Source organism: Tachypleus tridentatus, chromosome 4, assembly GCF_004210375.1.
Source record: "Tachypleus tridentatus isolate NWPU-2018 chromosome 4, ASM421037v1, whole genome shotgun sequence".
NCBI classification, from domain to species: Eukaryota; Metazoa; Arthropoda; class Merostomata; order Xiphosura; family Limulidae; genus Tachypleus; species Tachypleus tridentatus.
Window position 1 is genome coordinate 114,873,698 of NC_134828.1, and position 15,398 is coordinate 114,889,095.

Here is a 15,398-nt window from a genome sequence, read left to right on the forward strand (position 1 = left end):
CATCCTTTCAACTTTTAATGATATGACATAATATGATTATTATATATATTTTCATAATATATTTTGATTTAACTGAAATGTATAATTATATTATAACATTTTCACGTTCATTGTAATTAACGATTTTAACTATTAACGATGTAAAAATATCTGAATTATCTAATCTTGTTCCAGTTTGAGTGTAACATTCACTAGTTATTTCTACCTTTGAGTGTAACATTCACTTGTTATTTCTACCTTTGAGTGTAACATTACAATAGTTATTTTTACCTTTGAGTGTAACATTCTCTAGTTAAATCTACCTTTGAGTGTAATATTATACTAGTTATTTCTACCTTTGAGAGTAACATTCACTAGTTAAATCTATCTTTGAGTATTATATTACACTAGTTATTTCTACCTTTGAGTGTAACATTACAATAGTTATTTTTACCTTTGAATGTAACATTCTCTAGTTATTTATACCTTTGAGTGTAACATTCACTAGTTATTTCTACCTTTGAGAGTAACATTCACTTGTTATTTCTACCTTTGAGTGTAACATTACAATAGTTATTTTTACCTTTGAGTGTAACATTCTCTAGTTAAATCTACCTTTGAGTGTAATATTATACTAGTTATTTCTACCTTTGAGAGTAACATTCACTAGTTAAATCTATCTTTGAGTATTATATTACACTAGTTATTTCTACCTTTGAGTGTAACATTACAATAGTTATTTTTACCTTTGAATGTAACATTCTCTAGTTATTTATACCTTTGAGTGTAACATTCACTAGTTATTTCTACCTTTGAGAGTAACATTCACTAGTTAAATCTATCTTTGAGTATTATATTACACTAGTTATTTCTACCTTTGAGTGTAACATTACAATAGTTATTTTTACCTTTGAATGTAACATTCTCTAGTTATTTATACCTTTGAGTGTAACATTCACTAGTTAAATCTACCTATGAGTGTAACATTCACTAGTTAAATCTACCTTTGAGTATTATATTACACTAGTTATTTCTACCTTTGAGTGTAACATTCACTAGTTATTTCTACCTTTGAGTGTAACATTCACTTGTTATTTCTACCTTTGAGAGTAACATTCACTAGTTAAATCTATCTTTGAGTGTAACATTACAATAGTTATTTTTACCTATGAATGTAACATTCTCTAGTTATTTATACCTTTGAGTGTAACATTCACTAGTTAAATCTATCTATGAGTGTAACATTCACTTGTTATTTCTACCTTTGAGAGTAACATTCACTAGTTAAATCTACCTTTGAGTATTATATTACACTAGTTATTTCTACCTTTGAGTATTATATTACACTAGTTATTTCTACCTTTGAGTGTAACATTCACTAGTTATTTCTACCTTTGAGTGTAACATTCACTGGTTATTTTTACCTTTGATAAAGATGCTGAGATCGTGTAAATCCACCTTGCACCTTGAGTATTGAGATGTTTTTTTTTTGTAAGGAGGCCTGGCATGGCCAGGTGATTAGGGTGCTCGACTCATAATCTGACGGTCGCAGGTTCGAATCCGTCTTCACACCAAACATCCTCGCTCCTTTCAGCCGCGAGAGCGTTATAATTTAACGGTCAACCCCACTGTTCGTTGGTAAAAGAGTAGTACAGAAGTTGGCAGTGAGTGGTGATGACTAGCCTTATACTACTAAGTTAGGGACAGTTATCGCAAATAGCGTTCATCTAGCTTTGCTAGAAATTTTAAAAAAACAAACAGTTTTTTTTAAACAAACAAACAGTACAGTCAGTTTTTCTATAATATTCTTTTTTATAACAGACATTTAAATTTGTTTCATAGATTACTTCAGAACCTACCATGTTGTGAAATGTGTCAAATCGTACTTAAAATATATATCTGTGACGAATTATTCTTACAATGTACACATGACACCATAACGAATGGTTTAAGCTGAAAGCAATGGCATAACAACTGGAGATTAGAAAAAGAGAAAGCAATAGGATAGAAAATAATTACTTGTGCTCTTTACAATGATAAGTTGAAGGACAAAAAGAATCGTCTATTCCAAGCTAATTGGAATAGAACAGATCTGTCGTGTTGCGTGTTTAAATTTGGCATCGAATTTCACTTTAAGCTAAGTTCGCGGACATTTAAATCGACTATAGAATGGAGACACAAGTCAGTGAAATTACTTTCTTTACTGTGTCTGGTATTATATAAAAGTTGGACGTGCACACTACTTCTTTGCTAACTTTAGGTTCATAACTGATATTGCATTCAGCAAGACTATTCATTTCCTCTTATCCTTGGTCTTTAATAAACTGTTCTTTACGCAAAAACTAAAAAATAAAGTCTTTCAGTGGAAAAATGTTTTTTAGTCTTTTGTTTCCAAACTAGAATAAAATAAGAAGGCGTCCTTTTAGAAAGTAAAAAAAACATTGCACAAATTATCTATCACTAAAATAGCTACAAAGTTTATTAAAAAAAATAATATTTTAATCAAATTATCTAATATCCATTTTTCCGTTAAATGCAGTTTTTAAATTAAATTTTTATTGAAACAAAAGAAACAATGCTTTTAATAATGTTGAACAGGAATTCCAAAGATTACTGATTAGCTCTTTGTGAGGTAAGTTCATAAGTCAAAGATGAGTAATTTACTAACTTTCGTTCATATTTAGGGTCAGGAATTATGTCGCAGGATGTGTAGATTTTTCACAGAATCGAATGTTATTTTGTGGAAAAAGCACACATCTTTTGTTATACCAGTGAAGACTTAGCAACGCCATGTTTATCCCACAAAGAGCACAACTGCCGAATTAAGAAAAATATACTCAGGCTGTGATATATGCTGTGTTCAGTAGTATAAGTGAAACAATGAAAAACATAACCTTTCTTGCATCATCGAGAGCTGTTAACTTTGATTATTTTTATTTCTCTTCTCTTCAAGTTCTTTAATGCTTTTTATCCGTTTAATACTAAGAAGAAAGATCGCCAAGGTTAATTCAGCACAAACGTCAAAGTTCACTCAGCATGTTGAATCAAGGTTAATTAACCAAGACATCAAAGTTCACTGAGCATGTTGAATCAAGGTTAATTAACTAAAACATCAAAGTTCACTCAGCATGTTGAATCAAGGTTAATTAAGCCAGACATCAAAGTTCACTCAGCATGTTGAATCAAGGTTAATTAACCAGGACATCAAAGTTCACTCAGCATGCTGAATCAAGGTTAATTAAGCCAGACATCAAAGTTCACTCAGCATGTTGAATCAAGGTTAATTAAGCCAGACATCAAAGTTCACTCAGCATGTTGAATCAAAGTTCACTAAACATTGAAGTTGACTCAGTAGAAGAAACAAGGCTTATTTTAAATTGAATCCCAAGGTCGATTCTGTATATTAAATAAAACTGATTTAGTAGCGATATCAAAGTTAAACGAGATTTAGTATTTATAAATAAATGAATGCATTTTTGATGATGCATATAACTCTGAACCCTTCTTATCGAGATATATATATATATTTAAACAAATGAGTCCACTGAACTGAGGAAAGTTTAGGACGTTATGGAAACAAACCAATGCCTTTGTCCTATTGGTTCAGTTCTGGAGGTTACACAATTGTAAGACTATAAGATTTTATGAAATGTGATTTATTGGTACGTGTCACTTACGAAGAGCTGGATTGTAATTTAAAATCCGAGGTGGTCGCAGCTGTGTCGTAATTTTATTAAGGCAATGCTTTATCCTGCTTTTATTAATAAAAACAGAAGTTACCATACACACTTTATTGAGTTAAAATATACTTTACCTAAATGTATACCTAAATGACTTTTAGAACTTCCATCCAGTTTTATTTTGTCATAATCTCACTAGACTAGATATAAATGTATTGTTATATATTTAAATATACGTATTAATGCCATTTTTGTTACATCGATAGCTTCCGCCTAATAAGTGATGAAAGTGATACTAAATTAGTCATAAACATAATTACATAGTCACCACAAAATTGCATTCTTTCTCTATCAGCACTTGTGAGAATGTAGTTATGATTTGTTTGTTTCTGAATTTCTTGCAAAACTACACGAGAGCTATCTGCGCTAGCCGTCCCTAATTTAGCAGTTTAAGACTAGAGAGAGAGGGCAGCTAGTCATCACCACCCACCGCCAACTCTTGGGCTACTCTTTTACTAACGAATAGTAGGATCAACTGTCAAATTATAACACCCCACGGTTGAAAGGGCCGAGCATGTTTGGCGTGACGGGGATTCAAAACCTGCACCCCTCAGATTATGAGTCGAGCGCTCTAACCACTTAGCTGTACTGGACTCATCTAGGTATGGAGATAGCTTTCACAAATATTAATCTATAAACTAATCAATCTATTGTTAGTACTTATCCTAGCAGCCGCAAGGCGCGCCGCCAGAGGGCGCCATAATGTGTCGAATTCAGGTGACCTCATAGATCTATAAAATGTCACCAGATGGTGTGTTGTTAAGCATCATCCCGCTTCCCTGAGTCCGACAAACGCGAGCCGGGCGAGTGCTGGGATAAGCCATAACACTTATTTAATTTTTATCATTCACTACTTTTACGAAATTAGCTTAGCTGTGAAGTTAAAAGTACAATAACAAAGGCTTGAGACGAGTTTATTTAAAATAAACGAGAGATTTTTCTCGAGACCAATACTAGCTTTTCTGGAAATTGTGTAACGAGTCTGAGTTCTTAGTCCGTTGTTATGTACTCAGTGTAAACAGGATGACTACAGATCAATATATCCTTGTGATAATAACACTCCCATGAAATATTTATTTTTACTATCTGCTCTTCGCATATGACAATTTATCAAGAACAGCTTTGTCAAGAAGCAGTAATACATCAACCGGTGTCAAGCACGATATTTCATATCGTAATTGAGACAAACTATTGTCAGATTTAAAGAACAAGAAACGTTTCATTGATTTGATGCCAAACTTAATTTCATTTATATTTTGTATTTATGGCAAAGTTTTTAACGCTATCTGCTGTCCCTCTTCCCATTCTGAACTAGAAGACAGAAGGCAGACAGTCGAGTCAACACTCACCATCAACATAAAAGTTTGTCTCACTTTTATAATGCACTGAAAGCTAAAAAAGTGGGGACTAATTTGTAGTATCGCATGAATTCGAACTCGGCTTGCAGTATCTGAAATCCTGAGCTCTAACAATCAATTTGATACGAATGTTATTTTATCATCTTAACATCATGCAGTATGGGTAACTGAATTTGATAAATGCGCTGCTTTATCCAATGTTACCATTTCGTGGATCTTCTTCATGAAAGAAGTTACTTGTCAAATGAAATTTTAATATTATAAAGGAGAACCTGGAAATAAAAGGCTTAACAAGCGAAACAAAATAAATATTTCTTTACCTGTTCTAAAGTTTACTACAATATCTAAAAGAAAAATGGTGTCTGACAGACAGTTGAATGCAATCCACCTTGCTGACAGGTCGTCATTGAAAAATGAAATGGCCACTGGTAACACAATTAGGTTTGCAACTAGAAAGAACAGCATACATAAATCCCAGTAGAATCTAAAATAAAGAAGAGAGAAAAAAATACAGTTTATTGTTTTTGTAACAAGAAGAAATAAAAATAAGTTATATAAAATAATTTATTTTAATTTTATCTTATCATACGATCACTTATAGTTCATTTCGCGCAAAGCTACACGAGGACTATCTGCGCTGGTCTTTCCTAATTTAGTAGTGTAAGACTAGAGGAAAGGCAGCTAGTCATCACCACCCACCGCCAACTCTTGGGCTACTCTTTTACCAACGAATAGTGGGAATGATCGTAACATTGCCCTCCGCTAGTACAGCGGTGAAACTACGGATTTAGAAAGCTAAAATTAGGGGTTCGATTCCCGAGCTACTCTTCTAAGGCCAAATACTGGCTGTCATTTTTATACCGTGCCCACAACTTTAAAGTGCAGAGGACATTAATTCAGCAAGAAGCTTCGAACCATGAACTCTCAGTTTCACAGTCAAATCATGTTAATCACTTAGTACGCCCAGTAATTAGCTGTAAGTATGCACTAAGATATACGAATTAAGATAAGACATGTTTAGGGCTCATTTTGAGCTTGTATAAAGAAAAAACATATTTTTTACCAGTGGTAATCAATCATAGCGTATGTCCCATATGAAAGAAAATAAAACTGAAACCTGTTCATTTGGAGGTTACTTTAATTTTAAAACACGATTGTTGAAGTAACTTTTTTTTTATAATAGTTTAGTATATAATCGTATTTCCATCATAATGTCTCGAAAAACCTTTGATACGATGGAGAGTCATTTTGTTCCCTTTCCGGTTCTCTTTATGTTCTTTTTATGTTTCCCTTTATATTCTTTAATACCATAACGATATTCTTCGAACATTTATGGAAGTCCGAATCAGCTTGCTATTCTCCTTATATGACTGATATAAATTCTAAACGATAATGGCTGGTATAACTCCTTTTACGTATTAGAATTCCAATCTTGTTAAACCTTCAAAATATGATGCATTCATTCTTTTTAAATCTATAGTAGTCGATAATCATGGTCGTTTATGGGTAATAAAAACGCTAGTATTATAAGTCCGGAACTTTATTTTGATAACCATCTGTGAAAAACAAGTAAAACCTAATTTATAATGAGAAATATAGACACCATTTTTTGTTTAATGGAAAGGCTCACAATTATTATCACATAATTACTGTGATCTAATAAGCACTTTTCTTTAAACCATCAAACATCTCAGTTATAAAAGCCTCAAATTATGTCTAATGAGACGACTTATTTGACTCGCATTAATTTACGTCAAGAAACCTAGTATCAATTTGCGAATAATCATAAACATGTTTTATCATTTGGTAAGCGTGTTTTTTTTACTTATCCGCTGTTAAGCACAAAGCTACACAATAGGCTATTGAAATCTCGATTTTTGTCGTTATAATCACTGAGACACCAGATAGAGCAACCATGACAACAGTGTATTTTCTCATAATTTTCAGGTGTATTTAAAGAATGAAAAAAACAGCAATTACCGTATTAAAATTATTAATACTAGAGTAAAGACGAAACATATGTGTTGGGAATTCAGATAAGCTGAGACCTCGTAATGCTAAAAATAGATGTACGATCCATACCGCGCAGTTCATCTGATATTTCGCGCTTAACAACCACCAAAAAAATTACTTAAGTTGTTTTGTTTTGTTTTAATTGTTTCGAAACTTCGAAATTAGCTTTTGTTAGCATTCCACGAAAACACTTGAACGTTGAAAGTCTTTACTAGTTGTTTTTTTGAAGATTAAATAAAACTTCCTTAATGCGTTCTTCCAATTATTGAATCTTTATCCTAAGGAGCTGGTGAAGCAGAACTTGACATGTAACCGTTTGAGCAGATAATATATTGAAAAATTGTAGCTAACACTACTGCAGCCTAATTTCGAAGGAAAGCAGTACAGACATTTGTTAAGCAAATGATGATTGTAAAGAAAAATATCGACGGAAACTCTCTCTGTATTGAGTCAGTACAATATTTTTTTTCAAAAGTATAAAACCCTTTCCAATTAACTGATGTGTGTATCTAAAGTCTCCTGTCGTTAGTGTAGGATATGTAAGGTTTTTGATGGTGTTAATAAACAAAATGAACAGCAAATGGTGTTTCGATCCGTTTTCTTAACAACTTCAAATTATGTATTTCTCAAAGACTGGAGAAAAAGCTAAAAATAATAAATGTTATTATCGGTAAGAAACGAACCAAGACTTATTAAGCTAAGTGTTTAAAGAAGTAGTCTCGCATAGCTTTAAGTGTTTAAAGAAGTGGTATGGCATAGTTTTACGTGTTTAAAGAAGTATTCTGACATAGCTTTAAGTGTTTAAAAAGGAGTATGGCATAGCTTTAAGTGTTTAAAAAGTAATATGGCATAGCTTTAAGTGTTTAAAAAAGTAGTATGGCATAGCTTTAATTGTTTAAAGAAGTAGTATGGCATAGTTTTAGGTGTTTAAAAAAGTAGTATATCATAGCTTTAAGTGTTTAAAAAGTAGTATGGCATAGCTTTAAGTGTTTAAAAAGTAGTATGGCATAGCTTTAAGTGTTTAAAAAATAGTATGGCATAGTTTTAAGTGTTTAAAGAAGTGGTATGGCATAGCTTTAATTATTTAAAGAAGTAGTCTGGCATAGTTTTAAGTTTTTAAAGAAGTATTCTGACATAACTTTAATTGTTTAAAGAAGTAGTATGGCATAACTTTAAGTGTTTAAAGTAGTAGTCTGCAATAGCTTTAATTGTTTAAAGAAATAGTTTGACATAGCTTTAAGTGTTTAAAGAAGTAGTATGGCATAGCTTTAAGTATTCAAAGAAGTAGTCTGGCATAGCTTTAAGTATTCAAAGAAGTAGTCTGGCATAGCTTGGTGGTTATGATGCTCAATTCACAATTAGCAGATCACGGTATCGAGTCCCGTTACCAAATATGCTCACCGTTTCAGTCTTGGGGAAATTATAATGTGCGAGCAAACCCACTATTAGTTGGTAAAGAATAGCTCAAGAGTAGGCGGTAGATAGTATTGACTAGCTGCCTTCCATCATTTCAAAATCAGAAACGATTAGAACAGATGCTCTCGAGTAGCTCTATAGGCAATTCAGCAAAAACAAACAAATTAAAACAAGCGCAACGTTGTTACAAACACTTACATAAATAAGGATATAATAGTTCTTTTAGAGTGAATCGAGAGGTCACGAATAATAAGATTAGTATAATCAGTTCACCAAGAATCTTAAGTTAAATATTTGGTTGAAATATTCTTCTATCCCTCATAGCTACTTAAACCATGAAATATTAACCACCGTTCTCCTGTCCCTCATAGCTACTTAAACCACGAAATATTAACCACCGTTCTTCTGTCCCTCATAGCTACTTAAACCGTTCTTCTGTCCCCATAGCTACTTAAACCATGAAATATTAACCACCGTTCTTCTGTCCCTCATAGCAACTTAAACCATGAAATATTAACCACCGTTCTTCTGCAACTTAAACCATGAAATATTAACCACCGTTCTTCTGTCCCTCATTCTTAAACCACGAAATATTAACCACCGTTCTTCTATCCCTCATAGCAACTAAACCATGAAATATTAACCACCTTAAACCATGAAATATTAACCACCGTTCTTCTGTCCCTCATAGCTACTTAAACCACGAAATATTAACCACCGTTCTTCTGTCCCTCATAGCTACTTAAACCAGGAAATATTAACCACCGTTCTTCTATCCCTCATAGCAACTTAAACCATGAAATATTAACCACCGTTCTTCTATCCCTCATAGCAACTTAAACCATAAAATATTAACTACCGTTCTTCTATCCCTCATAGCTACTTAAACCATGAAATATTAACCACCGTTCTTCTATCCCTCATAGCTACTTAAACCAGTTTTGGTTGCGTTATAAACATCACAAAAACTATCTCTAAATCATCTAAAATGTGTTACAATTAAAATAACATGAAAGTACATTTAAATAAGTTGATTTACACTATTGTAATGTTTTTCAGAATTTTACCATCCTTAGACAGGTTAAGGACATGAGGTTGTTTCGCCACAAGTGTGTACTTACGCTAAAATACTTTAAAGATTCGGAAACCCTTCCACACTGTCTGCTGTTTTATTTAAGTGACGGAAATCACATTAAATAAATTGTTTATTAAGGTGACAGACAACGCTTTCCTCAACCAGCGCTAAAGAACATGTTCTCTATGTTTTTCGTATTTTTCTCAGAATCAAGGTTATTTCAAAGTATTCTGTCTCTCAGTTTTGGTTTCACGTGTTGTATTACTATAATTATCACGTGCTAAAAATTCTAAACGTCAAAATTTATGAAACAGCAAACAACTTTTGTGTTGAAATATGAGTTCCATAAATAGCAGGATCACAGGAACTAGCCATATGATACATATGAAACCATTGTTCTGGGCTTTCTGTGTATAAATAAGTGGGCTTTAATCACAAATTTATTACTAAATGAGTCAACCACAGGTAGTTAATCCGTTTGAATTTTACAAACACTCAATATTTTACTTGATTTAAACAAACCAGTTTGTAAGACAATATGTGTGTGTTTTCTTACAGCAAAGCCACATCGGGCTATCTGCTGAGCCATTCGAGGGGAATGTAAGATAATAACGCTTACTTTAACGTTATTTTTTATAATAGTGCCTTTTCTCACTAATGTTACTTTATTTCTCAAAATAACTGAACTCACGTTTCCCGAGTCTGCTTTTTTGTTGGAGGGGAAACTGCTTTTAATCAAATCGATATTAGGCCAGGCATGGCCATGTGGTTAAAGCACTCGAGTTGTAATCTGAGGGTCTCGGTTTCAAACCACTATTCGTTGGTAAAAGAGTAGTCCAAGAGCTGGCGGTGAGTAGTGATGACTAGCTGTCTTCCCTCTAGTCTTCCACTGCTAAATTAAGGACGGCTAGCGCAGATAGCCCTCGTGTAGCTTTGCGCAAAATTCAAAACAAACAAACAAACAAATTGTTATCTGAGATAAATTTCAGACGTAATGTGAAATAGATGTGCGTATTTTATGTTTTTGAAAGCCTTTATGGCCCAAATGTTACCTAACGTAAACTACCTGACGACCGTCTGACAGCATTTCAAATGTTTTACATTACACATTATCCTCTTAAAGGATGGATTCCACGAAATTTGAGGAAATACTGTCTACGGTTCCTATATATTTACCATTCTCATTTCATGATAGCACATTTTCTGCTCAGAACGTAGGTCATAGACTGAACATAGAACATAATAATATAAAAGATGAACTCCTCTTTAGAAATTTGTTTGTTCGCTCGCTGTTAAGCACAAAGCTGCATCCATCATGGGTATTGAACTCCAGTTTTTAACGTTACAAACCATCAGTTGCTGTTATTGTTTGTTTTAGAGCAAACCTTCATCACTTGGACGTTTGCTGTATTCACTGTTAGTGTATCGAACCTAAAATTTTAGCGCTCGAATCCGTTAAATTACCACTGATAAAACATAAGCCTGAGTAGTTGGAGGTCCAATTTTAAAATAATTTAATATTTGTGGTTATCATTGCAATAACATTATTATTAAAGCATAGTTCACACATCTGGTTCCGTGTTTTTAATTTTACATATTTCTATTAGAGAATCAATGTTCCAGCTATGTGTTGTACGATTCGAGTATTTAGCTCATTTCTCTTTTTTTTTTTTCATGAATACTTATAATTGTACTTGACTAAGATATTAGTAAAATCATGCTATTTGGTTCCACACCTAAAAACAAATTGTGCCATAGTAACTTGTCCAAGATGTCGAGTTGCTCTCAAATTTCGTCGTTGGAACTAAATTAATGAGCATCTGTAGAAATGTTACATTGTCCAAAGAACGTTAAATCGGCGACAGTACTTGAAGCCAACAGCTAATGTATTTTGTGTTCCGTAGTTAAGGCCCGGGATGGCCAAGCGTGTTAAGGCGTGCGAGACTCGTAATCCAGGGTCGCGAGTTCGCATCCCCGTCGCGCCAAACATGCTCGCCCTTTCAGCCGTGGGGGCGTTATAATGTGACGGTCAATCCCACTATTCGTTAGTAAAAGAGTATCCCAAGAGTTGGCGGTGGGTGGTGATGACTATCTGCCTTCCCTCTAGTCTTACACTGCTAAGTTAGGGACGGGTAGCACAGATAGCCCTCGAGTAGCTTTGTGCGAAAATCAAAAACAAACAAACAAACAATCCGTAGTTAAGGTAAAACAGGGCGATTTTGCTATACTACTTTTTTAGACAAAATTATTAAGTGCTTCAAAGCGGTCCCTCGCTTGTACAGCGGTAAGTCTACAGATCTACAACGTTAAAATCAGGGATTCGATTCCCTATGATGGATTCAGCAGATAGCCCAATGTGGCTTTGCTATAAGAAAAACACACCCCCACACACACGTGCTTCAAAGCGTGTGATAAATACCTATAATTAACACAGCTTTTCAATGGGGAGATAGGTCGTTTTGACAGTTTTTATGGTTAATAATTCTCTAAAGTGGGATCAGATTTGTAACCAACTATTATTAAAGTTAAGACTCATTGTGACACTACAGAAATAATCCGGATAGTTGATCAGTTTGGTTCTAAAAAAGATTCTCTAAGTTTTCGAAAGTAAAATTTATTTTATCCAATATAAACACATGGAACGTTGAAAATAAGGTGAATGGTGAAGGTATGCTATCTCTCTGACTGATCTCGTTGGTGTTAGTTATCTGTTAATTGTTGCTCTATAGCGAAGACAAGAGTTAGTCCTGTAACAGAGCTCCGGACAAAACATTCCCGCGCTCTCTGTGCGTTATGAGAGTGGTACACAATCCCTTTAGTGTAGATGGTAGGTGATAGGTGAAAGAAGAAAATTTATACGAATAAATGTTAGTGTGTGTGCGTTTCTTTCGTTATACATTTCTACATTTCCTGATCAATCAGAACCAAACTTGGCATATGGCAGGTAATTTCATGCTGAAATAATTCTTGAAAATGGTCTTTGTTTTAAGTAATAATTTTTAATAAAAGCGTGATTTGATAGAAAGGAGTTTTTATTTCACTCGTCTAACAAACGAACACTCCAGGTAGTAATTAGGCCCGGCATGGCCAGGTGGGTTAAGGCGTTCGACTCATAATCTAAGGGTCACGGGTTCGAATCCCGGTTGCACCAAACATGCTTGCCCTTTCAGTTTCAGCCGTGGGTTCATAATAATGTGGCGGTCAATCTCACTATTCGTTGGTAAAAGAGCAACCCAAGAGTTGGCGGTGAGTGGTGATGACTAGCTGCCTTCCATCTTATCTTACACTGCTAAATTAGAGACAACTTGCCCTTGAGTAGCTTTGTATGAAATTAAAAAAACAAACAAACGAACAAACCAGGTAGTAATTAATAAATTTCAGTAAGTTTGTATTAAAAATGGACAGATAATTTACAAATAATGGTGATTTCTTACAGAAACAACTGAATTAATTACTAGAACTGATTAAGACCCAATAGAAAACGATAGTTGTATTATAAACAAGCAGAAAATAAATAGTAAACAATAATATCCGATTTTATCATGAAAAATATTCATTAGTATCTATTACACAACTATCATACGATCAGTGATGATAAGTAGTAATAGGGAACACTCAGTAATTTTTTTAAAGAACAGTTAATTTACTGGAAAGTTAAAGAACATGAAACTGAAAGCAGTGAAATGATACCATAATTAATTATTTTCAACTCAGAACTTTAGTTTTGGTTTTCGTTGTTGTTGTATCTTTCAGGAAGATGAATAGCTTTTGTTTACTTTTTTCATTCACAATTGTGTATTTTTATGGAAATGTTCAACTCGAACAGCATATTATGTGCTAAAAATGGACAGTCCATTAATTCAGTTGTTTCTGTGAGAAATCACCATTATTTGTTAATTATCTGTCCATTTTTAGTGTGCTAAACGGCCAAGTTAAATATCACTACTTCCTTGTTGTGGCCTTCAGTAGGTTTGAAGTATTGATTTTGTATTTTGTTAATCATTCTTTTATAACGCTTTCTCAGTTTAAAGTGACATCACATCTCGAGCTCTGGGCTTTTCAATCAGCATCCGGTACATTGAACAGAAGGTTATAACAGCTTTTGTGATTTTGAAATAACATTCAGTTTGACTTATAATGAGATAACTCATTACGAATGTATGGATATATCAAAACAAATAGATAAAATTATTTCATAATTTGTAACGCTTTGTAACTGGAAGACAGTGGCACAGTGGTATGTCTACGGACTTACAACGCTAGAAACCGGGTTTTGCTACCTGTAGTAGGCAGAACACAGATAGCTCATTGCGTAAATTTGTGCTTAATCAGACATAAAGAAGTTTCGAACGCTGAACATAAAACAAATAGTTTTTTTATAATAAACCAGTAATTAATTAATTATTACACAAGTTTTCACGTCGTTAACAATATTTAAACAAGAACACATTTGAAATTATCGTTATATTCGTTTAGTAGTTATAACATTATTAGACCTTGTAGTTCAAGCACAAAGCTACATAATGGGCTATCTCTTCTCTTCCCACCACGGGTATCGAAAACCAGTTTTTAGCTTTGTAACTCCGCAGACGTGCCACGGTGCCACACGAGGCGAGACGGATGTTCCGAGAAATTTGAAATACTACTCTTCAGTTTCTTTCTTGAGAGGTTTAAACTTAAGCTTGCAGGCTTATAATGCTAAGATATGACGTTGAACTCCTGCAATGGACACAACACAAATAGCCCATCGTACATCGTTAAGTATTTAAGTATTTAGTCTCATCAATAAAAAAACCTTATTGTAAAAATTCACTGTAATTATTTTAAGTTCATATTGAAAAAGAAGAAAAACGACATTTTAATTAATTTCTTTTGATCGACATGTACTGTGTTTCAAAATTCACTTCCCTTGTTCAGACAGCTGTGTTCAATAATCTGATAGACACAACGCTTTGAAAATCCTAGGTACGCCAACTCAAGGAAGACAGTTTGTATACTTTGGTTTGTTTTGAATTTCGCACAAAGCTACATGAGGGCTAACTGCGCTACCTGCACCTAATTTAGTTGTGTAAGACTAGAAAGAAGGCAGCTAGTTATCACCACCCACCGCCAACTTTTGGGCTACTCTTTTAGCCAAAAATAGTTGGATTGACCGTCACATTATAGCGTATCCACGGCTGAAATGGCGAGCATGTTTGGTGCGACGGGGGTTCGAACCCGCGACCCTCAGATTACGAGTCGAGTGTCTTAACCACCTGGCCATACCGGGCCCGTACATTTTGGTTACTTGTTCAGAACTTGAAGATGAAATAGAAATTCAGGTAGAGGTGAATCTTTGTTTTTAGTGACAACTTGTAGTAATTCTACAAGTTTAGGCCGTATTTCACTGCTATTATCAGCAGTACATTTTGTGGCTGAAACATACGCTATTCTCACATGATTCACTCTTTGAACATGTTTTTTATACGATGGTTTTTCATACCCGTGCAGTGTGACCATGATGTCATGATAACACATAATTCGACCCTGTACGTTGTCTTCCTCTTGTGAGTGATAAATATGTATCACCAATAATTATTAATCACCTGAACTTTGAACCATTATCATAAATAAGTTTGCTTAATATGTTTTATTAAAATTGTTGAACAAATGAAAACGTTTCGATCACACAAATAACGTTCTGTATCAACCAGTATCACGTGTGTGGTAAGACTTGCGAACGAACAAATAAATCCTGTAAGACACAGCTGACATTCAACCAATAGTTGAATTTTTAACATCTACAGAACATATATACAGACACAAACATTAGAATAA

At 33.9% G+C, this 15,398-nt stretch overlaps 1 protein-coding gene across 1 annotated transcript in view; it reads right to left on the reverse strand.

The window, feature by feature from the left end:
* The window catches only part of LOC143249917 (potassium/sodium hyperpolarization-activated cyclic nucleotide-gated channel 2-like), a 158,038-nt gene that overhangs the window by 53,602 nt on the left and 89,038 nt on the right, over positions 1-15,398 (reverse strand). The window contains exon 3 of the mRNA XM_076500527.1: positions 5,398-5,561. Coding sequence (XP_076356642.1) covers positions 5,398-5,561 — 164 coding nt within the window. The remainder of the gene's footprint in view (positions 1-5,397; positions 5,562-15,398) is intronic.